Below are 13,203 nucleotides of genomic sequence, written 5' to 3'. Positions count from 1 at the left end.
CCCCCGCCCTCCACAATGTTCGACCACACGTTCCTCGGCCGGCCGAGCCCTCCTTTCTCTTGTGACCGCCCACCTTTCTGAACACTTGTCAGGACTCACTGTGTTCTCTTTAGCCCATCACTGGCTACCTGACTGCCTCTGGCTAAGGTCACTGGAGATTCCCTAACTGCCAAATTCAGTGACTCAAGCTCATTTACGACAAGGGTTTAGCACTTGCTGCCTTTCCCCGTTTGGAGAATCTCCCCTGCTTCGGTTTCCATACCACAACCTTCCAGTCCTCCTACCTTTTCGTTACCCCTCTTCTTCAACACTCTTTAAGGGAAAATAAAACATTTCTTCCTCACTATTAAAGTAAAATACAGTCACTTTAGAAAACTTAGAAAATACTGTCCCAGTCTCTTCTTCTGGTCCCTTGTGGCCTTTGCCCCTGAGACACAGGCACTTCCCAGGCCTCCACTTGGCTCTTCCCATACCATATGTTCTCCCCTGAGGACTCTCATAGAAAAATGATGCTCAAACCTCAGCCTCCAGCCCTTACCCTTTCCTTTACCTTTACAAAAATTCATCGAAACATTCATAGTAACACATAGTTTAAAAAGCCAAAATTTACTAGGCTTATAAGGGCAAATGGCAGTCTCTCTCTCGTCACTCCCCTTTCCGGATCCCCCTACTCCCCAAACTAAATGTCCTATATGTGCTATTTCTTACCATCTTAGAGATTATCTCTTGCCCTCTATACGGGAAAGGACACTTGGATGTCCATCAGCTTACATCCCCACTTTTTGTTTCTCTGTCCTTCCAACAGTTATTAGAGTATGATTTTTGTTTAAATCATTAGTGTTTACCTTATGACTTTACCTGTATTCATCACTCCTGAGCCATTCTCTCCTATCTGATTATATTTTTCTTTTTAGAATTAACAGTGCATCTTCCAAAAACTTAATTTCCTATGTTACTATTGCTTAACCCTTCCCAGACTGCCCAACAGAAGTGTAAAGTCAGAACACTGTGTGTCAGACCCCGGGGTTTCCCACCAGTGACATGTTTCCCTGATGACATTCTTTCCTGAGCACTCTGTGCTCCCTGTTTAGTCACACCATTACTGTAAGGAAGGGCTTCTGCTCTGGGCAGTTTCAGTTCTCTTCCAAGGCTGCCAGGCCCGGTTCAGGCACCTAAGAGCCCCCCCGGGCCAACCCAACAGCTGGGATACTCACGCAGTGTGCTGTTATCATCAGGGGACTCCGCTTCCTTTCAGACGGGCGACATTGACAATTACAGTTAAGATGCTACCGAAAGAGCGCCTGCAGGTCCTTCTCCCGTCCCGGCTACACGGGAAACAGTTCTCAAATCGCGCACTGGAAGTCCTTGGACTTTGTTCTCATTGCTGCCGCCAATAAAAATTAAGGACTTAAAAAAATCCCTTTACGATGTCCGTCAATATACATGTTGTAAAGCATTTTAAGAGGTCCTTTAATGACACAGTTTAAAACATTAACAACTGTTGACAATGATCTAAACACCAGTTTTCCACTGATCTACTCACACTGTCTTCTCTGGGGCCCGAGTCTGCTCTGATGCTTGGCTAAAACCAATGACACGAGGTCCCAAAGCACGTGCACAACCTGACTGCTGGGGCTGTCACAGGAGGGACAGACAGACGTTAGTAACTGTGATCAGTGCTTAAAGCTCCTTGGCTGACATAAGCTGCTTGAGCAAGGAAGTGCCATTCCATGGTGAGACTGCGCAAAACAGGTAACCGAGGGGTGAAGGATGACCCAGAGGGAGGTAAAATAATAAACTGCCCACTGCATGGGCACCTCTATCTGTGGAGGGGGGTTACCTGCTGCATGGGCCACGCTCCTGCCGTAATGCCCACGCATTACGCCAGGCGTAGGAAGCGCCATGTAAGGAAGACAGAAATGCTTTTTTTTTTTTTTTTTTTTTTAAATATAAGGCAGGTCCAACTCAGGAAACCAAAACTAGAGCATCCAAGAAGACGCTGTGACTTCCACACCTCAGAAGCCACAGCCTCTGAGGGGTCAGCGCGGCTCCCGACACTCCCATTTCCCTGTTTCCTCATCATTCACATCTCAAATCGCCAGTGAATTAACTGAATGCTGAATGTTTAAAAAAGGGGTAATCTCTTATGTAGGAATTAGGAAAAGAAAGAGACAAAAGCAAAGATAGAAATAATTGTCACATCATCTAACATTACCACAGTAACCTATGAGCTTCTCCTATGTATTTACGTTATAGTGCAAATAAACAACATAATTATACTTTCAAGTAAAACTTACATAATGTTATAAAAATATGGAATTAAATACATTTATTATGAATTAAATAACTTTGGAAGACTTCTGACTTTAGAACTGAAATCTAAATGAAAACTGCTCTGTGTTTTCCGCATCAGAAAAACAAAACGACTCCATCTGCCGCTTCTCACTTCACATCAGGCTAATTATTCTAGTGCTACTCAATCTAACGCATTCTGGTTTATCTTTTTAGAGTCAGAAACACAAGTGTGTACCAACACTTCTTTATTTGCTTTCCTGAGGAGGAATGCCAACCTTCTGAGAGAAAATGGAACATTTATATTCTGCAGCATATCTCTGTTACCTGATCTTTAAGGACAGTGGGTTTTCATCTAACTTAGCTAACGTTCATTCGGAACATTTTAGCAAAATACATTTAAAGCTTGGTATTGTGAACATACAGAAGCAAGAAAATAGGATGACAAAACAAAAGCTAGAGTTAAAAGCCGATGTACAGTAACTGTCCCAAACTGTACCGGTGAGGAGGACTTGGACGCTTCCCCACAATTCCTGAACAGTCCCAGAGCCCAGCCCCATGTCCATCCCCCCAACTGTGAGAGGAAAACCCATCACAACAATAGCCGAGACCCGATGCCGCCATCCCTTACTTCTCCTGGGGTGTCTGTCCTGAACAGGTGCATCTCTAAGAACACTCACATTTCCCATGTTTCAGGAGACAAGTAAGACCAAACCTATATCCCATCTGGGACTTGCTTCAGTTCTCGCTGAAGCTCTGTGGGGTAACACAAGGGAGGCTACAGAGCAAGTAGGTGGTGTTCATTAACAACGAGTCCAGCTGGTTTAGTGAACAAAATAGGTTTCCTTCCTAACCTTCCAACTTCCCTTTTACCTATAGATCTGAGGGATTTAATCAGTGTGGTCCTTTGGGCAAACGGGTCAGAAGTCATTGTCGCTCTCATCCAGGGGCTCAGGCTTCCGGACCCTTCGAGTGGGCTTAGCTGGCGAGAGAGCAACGCTCTCTTCTTCCAAATCGTCGTCTTCATCCCCCTCCATGTCAATCTCACTGTCCTCGGAGTCCTCCTATAGGAAGACAGCAAAGACAACTGAGGGCCCATCTCACTCCCTGCAGCGTGTCAGCCGAGACCCTCATTCGCCAGCAGCTCAGTAACCAGCAATGCCCGCATGTGAAGGCAGAGCTGGGCGGAGCAGCAGTCGGGCTGCGGAGGCATGAGGGGGGACCCTGGTCTCACACCGCTGGCAGAAATACACACACGACTGCATCAGCTGACCAGTGACCTCCGGATGGCAGCGTACAGCCGCAGGGGCTGGCTTCCCCATGGAGGTCTCAGCACCACCACTGGATCTGCACCGCAACTCCCCAGACCCCGCTCTGCCCCTGGGGAACCAGACACCCACCAGAGCCCAGCAAGGAAGGCGGGGCTTGCAGATTAGGAGGGCTGGGTTTTTTGGTTTGCTTGTTTTTTGCAGTTTACCAGATTAGGGATGGAAAGCCACACAGGGAATAGGTATTAGGAGCAAAATAAGAGGAACGCTCTCTCCACTGCCTTGATCTAGGGTGACCAACTCGGCCAGGTTTTAAAACTGCAGGTCCTGTGTCCCAGGTAAACCAAGATGGCCAGTGCCTCGAGCTAGATCATTGCCACCAGCATACATAAATGCGGCAATTTCCTTCTTCTTAAAAACACAAAGCAAAACAAAAACCCCAAAGTGTATCCCACCTTCCTCTCCAGTTGCTCTGCCCTGTTCCTTTCCCCCCGCAACAATGAAACTCCTCGCAGGAGTCCTGAACCCACGACCCTACTGGTTTCCTTCTCACTCCCTCCTCGGCACACTCAGCAGGCCTGCACCTTGCCAATCCACTGAAACGCTCAGCAGACTCACATCCAATGGTGAGTCTCGGGTGTCTCCCGACCTCCAGGCTGCATGGGGCACAGGACCGCTCCTTCCCTGAAAGCGAGTCTACTGCAGGGCGCCCTTCCATCCAGCAGCCTGCCCCACCTCACTCCGGCATCGTCCCAGTCTTGCACACCCCCACGTCCTCCATCTCCGTAACTCTGCGACTCGGCTCAGCTCAGAGCCTTGGGCCCCCTCTTCTCTTTCTACTCTCTCCCACACACAATCATATGTATCCTTGTGGCTGGAAGACCACCTGAGTATGATGGCTCCCAAATTCAGCCAGCCCAGACCTGACCTTGCACACCACACTTGAACTCCAACCGGTTACTCAACCCCAGCACGCAGACAGCTGGCAGGCAACATGCGCGTGCAGAACGTCCGAACTCCTGCGCTGCTCTCTGTGTCCCTGCTCAGGCCTGCCCCAGCTCGGGGAAATGCAGACTCTATGCATACTGTTAGCCCATCATGACCCATTTGTCTCTCTTTCTCACACCCCACGCCCAATAACAACACTTCAATGTTCTGACCTTGGAAACATCCAGAGTCCGACCACTTCTTTACACCTCTGCTGCCACTACCTTAGGCTGAGCCGCCAGCACCTCTGGACTACTGCAGACGCCTCCCGATGGGTGTCTCTTTAATGTTAGCTCTTGGCACCACAGGGCTCACGATTTCCGGCCCCTTCCCACGGCGCTCAGAGAAACTCTGGGTCCTTGTCATGTCCTGCAAAGCTCTGCCTGGCCCCTGCTGCCTCTCGCAGTTCCCGCCCCCAACCCACTCCACCCCAGCCATGCCCCCATCTCTGGTCCCTGGGCCTCGGATGCCCCTCCCTACGCCACATCCTTCCTTCCATTCAGGCCTCTGCCCAAATGTCACCTTACCAGAGAGATATTCCCAGACTTCCCAAAAGACAGCAATCTCCTTCAACCCTGTCACTCTGCTCCTGAACTGCTTTTTCTCCTTGCCACTGTGACCTGACATGCCAGTTGATTCCTGCTGGAATGTAAGCTCCCTGAGGACAGGGACGTGTGGCCCATCACCTCTAACACTTGCATGTAACAGCCACTAGGTACTATCTGTCACGTGGAAGGGTGAGCCCGTGAAGGACAAGGCCGCGTGCCTGCGGAGCGGGTGGAGGCAGCATCCTGGAAACAAACAAGCAACACAAGACACAGGGGAGACGTCAGCTGTAGCTCGGACGTTCGCTCTGTGAAAGCTACACACATGACCAGAGATATCGGAAGACAAGATGCCAGACGGTGCTGTCCGGGCATCCCCAGCACCCAGGCCAGACTTATTTCTACCTCGAATGGCTGAGATGGATGGACAGAAGCTACATAACCACCCATCCCTGACTGTTAGAAAATGCCCGACGTGGTTTCTCTGCTTCTCTGACTACCTTCTGGGATTTCTAGGCTCGATCTTCTTTGTGCATCTTGGCCAGCAAACCTGAGTGACCTCTCTCTCCCTCTGTGGATTTTGGTCACAAAATATACTGTTGTTACTAAATAAAGTAATCTTTTATACAAGAAGGTCAGGCTCATGCTCTGTCCTTGTGTAGCCACTACTGCCACGCTCCAGACACATGTGGGCACGACCTGATAAGGAGGTCTGTGGTCTGTCAGCCTAATCACCCTTTGCCTCTGGGGCCTCACAGGCTTGCCAGAGGCTGCCACAAAGCAGGCAGGCCCAGGGTGATGGATGCGGCAGCCCTGGCAGCAGGGCCCCATTCCAGTGAGTTTCCCCGTCAGTATTACCTCAAGGACACGCAAGGCGCCAGTGGCCTGAGGTCGCAGCCTCCTGCCCAGCCTGATGACCTTGTCTCAAGAGAGCCTCCTTTTCCTGTTTCCTCCCCAGAATGGAACTGAAGAGAGGGTCAGTCTTGACCCCAGGCCCTCAGCAGGTTCCCTTCTTTTCCAGGTTACACTTCAAGGGCCTGATGGCCTTTCTCATCTCTTGGCTCAGCACTCAACACCCATCTCCTGCAAGGGACCTCCAGGCAACTGCACCATTCTTTGCAGGAAAAAGCATTCTCTCGCCCAGGAGACAGAGGCATCACTTCTGGGGAAGGCTCTCTGGTGGCCCAGAGTAGGCTAACACACACACACACACACACACACACACAATGAAAAAGAAAACCAACCTGCTTCTTGGAGCTGGAAGTCTTGCATTTACCTAAGAGAGCTGGTGCTGCTTCCATCTTTGGAAAGCGAGAATGGAAAGAACAGTGAGAAGGAAAAAAAAGTGGGGGGAGAGCAAGCACATTCATTTGAAAAGAAAAGAGTCATCCACAAGCAGAGAAGAGTCGGGCTCCTCGAACTCCAGCGCACAGCCAGCAGCGGGCCAGGCTGGGAGGCAGCCCCTCGCGCTCAGCCTGTTGGCTCAGCCAGTCTAGGAAACCAGCCCGGGAGCGTGAAGAACGGAGCTGCTAAAGGGAGCTGGTCGGGACTCACGTCGTCATCGGAGTCTCCGCCCTGCATTGTGCCCACGATGCGTTTGCCAGGTCTTCCTGAGGAGAACCAAAGTGTGAAGAAATTATGAAAACCTTGTTAAAAAAAAAAAGGTGGGGGGGGGACAAGAAATGGCATTCAAGATTTGTTTCCCTTAGAAAATTGGGAAAAACAAGAATCAACTAAAAAATTTACTTAAGTCTCATCTAAATGATCAAAACTGCCAAGAAACAGTAATGGAAGGGCACCTGGGTGGCTCAGTGGATTAAGCCTCTGCCTTCGGCTCAGGTCATGATCTCAGGGTCCTGGAATTGAGCCCCACATCGGGCTCTCTGCTCAGCGGGGAGCCTGCTTCTTCCTCTCTCTCTCTCTGCCTGCCTCTCTGCCTACTTATGATCTCTGTCAAATAAGTAAATAAAATCTTCTTAAAAAAAAAAAAAGAAAGAAAGAAACATTAATGGATTTTCCGCATTTCCACTTTGAGAAAAAGGAAAAGGGCAATAAAATACAATCGCAACTCAAACCAGAACACTAAATACGCATCCTGCACATGTTTTCAGAAAAACCACTGACCCCCACTCTGAGTATCTACGTGGTTGTGCTGAGTATCTACGTGGTAGAAGAGCTGTGCCATGTGCTGAAAAAAGGAAGGCCACCTCCCTGCACGGACCAGTGTTACTCATATCTGAACCTATGTCTGATCTCCAAAGAGGGAAACTTCTAAGCATTGCTATTAGTTCATCTTTCAAAACACCCACGTTGCCTCAGTGATTCTCCCCTCTCCTCTGGCAGTCACGGTCACCTGGCTGTGACTTCTGCAAACACCCAGGAGCTGTCCTTCCCTGGCGGGAGGCGGACAGCCACTCTCACACTCGACCCCCGAGAAAGGAGCACCAGGGACCCAGGTGCACGCTGCGGAGTGAAAGCAGGGAGGGCAGCTCAGAGAGGATCTCGCTTGGGAAAGGTCTGGGGTGACCACCCTTGGTCAGATAATGCAAACCTTGTGTTGTCTAAAGCCCTTATTTACAGTTCTGAGATTTTCGTTTTGGTGGCTGGGCGGTAAGCAGAATTCAGGAGCACCAGTGCCTCTATCAGGGTTTCCTAAGATGATTACATCCCTTTTCAGAGCCTCAGCTCCCATCTTCAGAGTGGGAGCCATGACCCCTAGCCTCTATTTGCATGACGAAGCTGTTAAAACTAAGAGGAAAGGGGCGCCTGGGTGGCTCAGTTGTCAAGCATCTCTTGATTTCAGCTCAGGTCGTGATCTCAGGGTCATGGGATCAAGCCCCGTGATGGGCTCCACATTCAGTATGGAGTCTGCTTGAGATCCTCCCTCCCGTTCCCTCTGCCCACACCATCACACCCCTGCTCACTCCCTCTCCAAATTTTAAAACCTTTAAAAGAAAAAAAAAGACTGGGACGCCTCGGTGGCTCAGTGGGTGAAGCATCTGCCTTCCGCTTGGGTCATGATCCCAGGGTCCTGGGATCAAGTCCTGCATCAGACTCCTTGGCCCAGTGGGGAGCCTGCTTCCCCCTCTACCAGCTGCACCCCCTGCTTGTGCGTACTCTCTCTCTGACAAATAAATAAGTAAAAATCGAAAAAAGAGCAGTTAGCAGCAAAACTTAATATAAAATGAAGATAATTTACCTCAGAAATGTACCATGTATATAAAAATGCAAACTGCTCCAAAAATTAACAGCTGGTAGATAGATGTTTTTATTTTTTTATTTTATTTTTTTTTAAAGATTTTATTTTATTTATTTGAGAGAGAGAGACAGTGAGAGAGAGAATGAGCGAGGAGAAGGTCAGAGAGCGAAGCAGACTCCCCATGGAGCTGGGAGCCTGATGTGGGACTCGATCCCGGGACTCCAGGATCACGCCCTGAGCCGGAGGCAGTCGTTCAACCAACTGCGCCACCCAGGCGTCCCTAGATAGATGTTTTTAAAGACAAATATAAAGCAACTTATTAGTATCTACCAAAACAAAGATTTATATAACCTTTGACCTAAGAATCCCACATTTAATGGTACAAACATTGCAGATAAGCAGAAAGACGTATATACAAAGGAAAGAGGAAAAATAAATATTTTTTTAAGGATCTTTTAATATGTGAATGCCCAAGTAAATTATGGGTACGGTCACGCTATGGAACACTCTGCAGCTGTCAAAAGAATGAAGCAGATTTCTAGTTTACTGACATGGAAGGAGTTCTAATATATTTAATAATTTTTTTAAAAATCAAGTTGAGAACAATACACAAAGTCTGGTACCATTTAGGTTAAAAGATGTCTCAGCCGATCTGTGTGTCTGTATTTCACTGTATACATGTGGAAAGGCAATTTGGAAAGACACACCCCCAGCCACTGACCAGAACCTCTCTAGGGTGGAAAGTGGGACATGAAGAAGACCCCACTGTTTTGTGGGGAACACCCACATTTGCTCCATAGATTTTTTTTGGCTTGAGTATTTAGCAGTGAAAAAGTAAAAACTGGAAGATTTTTAAAAGGCAGAGATGGTTGTATGAATCCCTTCTCAATGCACTGGTTCTCTGATCATAGGGGATGCCACGCACTGAGAGCAGTTTGGACCCAAAACAGGTAGAATACAGCTCTGTGCCAGAGGCCAGGGATTACCATGGCCTCTGTGAGAAACTCGGGCCACAAAGAACAACCAACTTTTCTTGGCACCACAGGTAAGAGTATTAGCAGCAAAGGTGAGCAGTTGAAGGGCTTAGTCTGGCTACACAAAAGGCAGCGTTCTGTGACGGGGCGCTGGGAGGAGGGCAAGGAAAGCAGTGTAGTACCTTGCATGAGCACCTCCATGGCCGTCCGCGGCTTGGACAGCCGCCTCTCCTCCAGTTCACTGTCAGATTCGTCATCTTCCTGGATGTCAATGTCCGAGTCATCATTACCTAGGAGAACACAAGAACACAGAACGAAAGGGGGTCTCCATCATTGCTTCTAGAACAGCTTCTAGCCACAAGGCTCTTGTGCAAAACTGTCTGCACTTCTCAGCCTTCTTTTAGGGCATTAGATTTTATGAGACTCTCGGGATTTGCCTGTAGATACTTAGGAGTTAACGCAGACCATGATATACTGGTTTATTTGTTTGTTTGTTTGAATAACCTTCCAAAGCAAGGCGTCAGAATACATAAACTAGAAAACACTATGCTGGCAGCTGAAACTAAAAATTGAACAGCCAGCTGTCAAGGTAGCTGGAAGTTCTTGGTTAGTTTGATGGGGGGGATCATTCTCTGTTCAGTGTTACCCCAACTTGAGCTCTTTGTGGGTAACAAAGATGAGGAAGTGGAACCTACTGCAAAGGTGAGTGACTGTGCCAAACAAGCCCACAGGCAAGACAGAGACCAGGCCAGCAACGTCCAAGCACGCGACTGGCCCACGAAAGATGGCGACCTAGTGCATGGTGACGGGAGCTGGTACTCAGGACACTGGTTCCAGGAGAGAATTCCATCACGGGCATATATAAAGAGAGATCGTTCTCAGTGCAACAGCCTTATATACTGATTTCTTAAATACTCTCCTGCACTCTGGTGGGACGTTTCCGACAGTGAACCTAGAGAAGGAGCATTTCCACAGTGGAGATAAAAAGCTTTCACCGTCCAGCCTGACTCCTTGTGACCAGGGAGACACACTGGTTTTGGAGGACGGAACTGAAGGAGTTTGCAGTCGCTGTTCTGATCACTTGAGTCAGAAGTCAGTGTGGAAGGGCAGTAGTAACTGTGTATCTGTGAAAAGGCTTTGCTTAGCCCCTGTGATAGGGGGTAGGGAAACGGCAGCTGCATCCGAAAGGGCTCCACTTCCCTCCCCATGGAGGATGAGCCATGCTCTCCGCATGGAAAGGCAAACCTGGGAGACTGGGCAAGCATGAGGACGAGCACCCAGCACAGGCACCCAACACGGGACTCAGCACAACCTAGCTGACGACGATCACCGCATAGAAGCCTACTCAAAGAACATGCTGAAAAGTAACACAAATTTATGACTAAAATGAAATTCCTGGGGCGCCTGGGTGCCTCCATGGGTTAAACCTCTGCCTTCGGCTCAGGTCATGATCTCGGGGTCCTGGGATCGAGTCCTGCATCCAACTTTCTGCTCAGGGGGAAGCCTGCTTCCTTCCCTCTCTCTGCCTGCCTCTCTGCCTACTCGTGTTCTCTCTGTCAAATAAATAAATAAAATCTTTTTTAAAAAATAAAGCATGGCGGTGTGCCAGGGTGGCTCAGTGGTTCAGTGTCTGTCCTCGGCTTGGGTCACAGTCTCCAGGTCCTAGGATCAAACTCCCTGTGGCTTCTCCCTCTCCCTCTGCCTGCCACTTCCCCTGCTTATGTGCTTTCACTCACTCTCTCTCATATATCGTCTTAAAAAAAATAAAATTAAGTATGGCAGACAAGAGTGCCCATAAAATTCAGAGTCAAGAATAGTCTTTCCAACAGATGGTGCTGAACGACTGGACAGCCCCAAACCCAGCAATGAGGTTGGACCCCTACCTCACACGACATACAAAAATTAACTCAAAATGGATCAGAAATCTAAATTAAGAGTTGTAACTTAAAAGTCCTGGAAGAGGGGCGCCTGGGTGGCTCAGTGGGTTAAGCCGCTGCCTTTGGCTCAGGTCATGATCTCAGGGTCCTGGGATCGAGTCCCGCATCGGGCTCTCTGCTCGGCAGGGAGCCTGCTTCCCTCTCTCTCACTCTCTGCCTGCCTCTCTGCCTACTTGTGATCTCTCTCTGTCAAATAAATAAATAAAATCTTAAAAAAAAAAAAAAAAAAGTCCTGGAAGAAAACCTAGGGGTAAATCCTGGTGACCTTAAATTAGGCAGTGGTTTCTTAGATGTGGCACTGAAAACTACAAGTGACAAAAGGACAACTGACGGCGTGGACTTCATTAAAACTTTGGGCAGCAGAAGCCTTCACCAGGAAAGTGAAAAGACAGCCCAGAGAAAGAGAAAATATCTGCAAATCACAAATCACATAAGGATCTAGTATCCAGAAACTATGTAAGAACTCTAGCAATTCACTAATAAAAAATAGCCCAATTTAAAAATGTCCAAAGGACCTGAATAGACAGAAGTCTCCAAAGAAGATTTATATGAATAGCCAATGAGCAAAGAAAAGATGCTCCATTTCATTAGCTATCAGAGGAATTCACGTCAAACAACAATGAAGATACACTTCATACCCACTTAAACTATGGGCAGTTTCTTTGTGTCTCCTTTGAGATCAGCACAGTCCAAATGTAATGCCTGCTGGCAGATATGATTTCAAATCATTTAGTAACAACGTTAAAGTGAAAAGAAACAGGTAAATTAATTTTAACTTAACCCAATATACCCAAAATATCATTTTAATATACAATGTAAAATATTAATTGAGTACTCTACTTTTCTATCATACTAAGTTTTCAAAACCTGGTGTATATTTTCCACAAACAGCAAAGCTCAGTTTAGACCAGCCACACCTGAAGTGCTCAAGAGTCACATGTGGTTGGGGCGCCTGGGTGGCTCAGTGGGCTGAGCCTCTGCCTTCAGTTCAGGTCATGATCTCAGGGTCCTGGGATTGAGCCCTCTGTCGGGCTCTCTTCTTGGCAGGGAGCCTGCTTCCTCCCTCACTCTGCCTGTCTCTCTGCCTGCTTGTGATCTCTCTCTCTCTCTGTCAAATAAATAAATAAAATCTTTTAAAAAAACCAAAAAGAGTCACACGTGGCTCGTGGCGAGGTACTGAGCAGCACAGTTCAGGCGCTGAGCTTCCCGAGCGCCTCACGCATCACTGTCCCGAGCGCCAGAGGATGGCAGCATGCAGGAGGCAGTAAAGTAAGTGTGAAATGCAGGAATGTCTGCTCTCCACTAGAACATAAAAACTAAACCACAGCAAGGTTACTAAGGTGCTTTCTAGAAATTTCTCAGTCATTTTATGAATTTACCACCCGCAGCGAGGTTTAAAAGGATGGTGGGAAGATGAAGGCTGCCTTACTTAGTACAGAGCATCTGAACAAAATACTTGGCCTTGCTCCTAGGGCGTTCTCCTATCTCTAAGCACTCAGACTTTCTCTCGCTTCTTCAAGTCCCTTCCTCCAAACCCACAAAGCCAGTTTGGTGACTTCAACTCCTGCTCAACAGAGAAGACAGGAGCGTCAGATGGGAGCCCTTCAGCACACGATCCACCTTCCAGCTCCTCTGTCCTGCCTCAGTTCAAGTCCTGCATTCACACATTCAGCAGAGCTCATTGCCTCACTGGGCTCTGCTTCCCACGCTCTTACACACTCCCAGGACTCTCACCTGGTGCCTCCTTTCTCCTCACATCCACAGACTGAGGATTTGCTTCAACAGCATCTCCTATTGAGGCCTACAGAGATGCCTACGGTGACCCCTATTTAAAATACAATTCCAGGGACGCCTGGGTGGCGCAGTTGGTTGGACGACTGCCTTCGGCTCGGGGCGTGATCCTGGAGTCCCGGGATCGAGTCCCACATTGGGCTCCCAGCTCCATGGGGAGTCTGCTTCGCTCTCTGACCTTATCCTCGCTCATGCTCTCTCTCACACTCT

At 48.3% G+C, this 13,203-nt stretch overlaps 1 protein-coding gene across 4 annotated transcripts in view; it reads right to left on the bottom strand.

The window, feature by feature from the left end:
• Positions 1 to 2,523: 2,523 nt before the first annotated feature.
• CLUAP1 (clusterin associated protein 1) overlaps positions 2,524 to 13,203 on the bottom strand; it is a 34,655-nt gene continuing 23,975 nt past the window's right edge. For 2 of the 4 annotated variants that reach the window (XM_044233687.1, XM_044233689.1), the window contains 4 exons: positions 9,448 to 9,555; positions 6,647 to 6,702; positions 6,337 to 6,393; positions 2,524 to 3,356 (listed from right to left, as the gene is read on the bottom strand). In XM_044233687.1, the coding sequence (XP_044089622.1) occupies positions 3,213 to 3,356; positions 6,337 to 6,393; positions 6,647 to 6,702; positions 9,448 to 9,555 (365 nt within the window). In that variant the 3' untranslated portion in view covers positions 2,524 to 3,212. The remainder of the gene's footprint in view (positions 3,357 to 6,336; positions 6,394 to 6,646; positions 6,703 to 9,447; positions 9,556 to 13,203) is intronic. The other 2 variants (XM_044233688.1, XM_044233690.1) reach the window with 1 other exon arrangement.

Source organism: Neovison vison, chromosome 14, assembly GCF_020171115.1.
Source record: "Neovison vison isolate M4711 chromosome 14, ASM_NN_V1, whole genome shotgun sequence".
Taxonomy (NCBI): domain Eukaryota; kingdom Metazoa; phylum Chordata; class Mammalia; order Carnivora; family Mustelidae; genus Neogale; species Neogale vison.
This window is presented reverse-complemented; position numbering and strand designations above follow the sequence as displayed.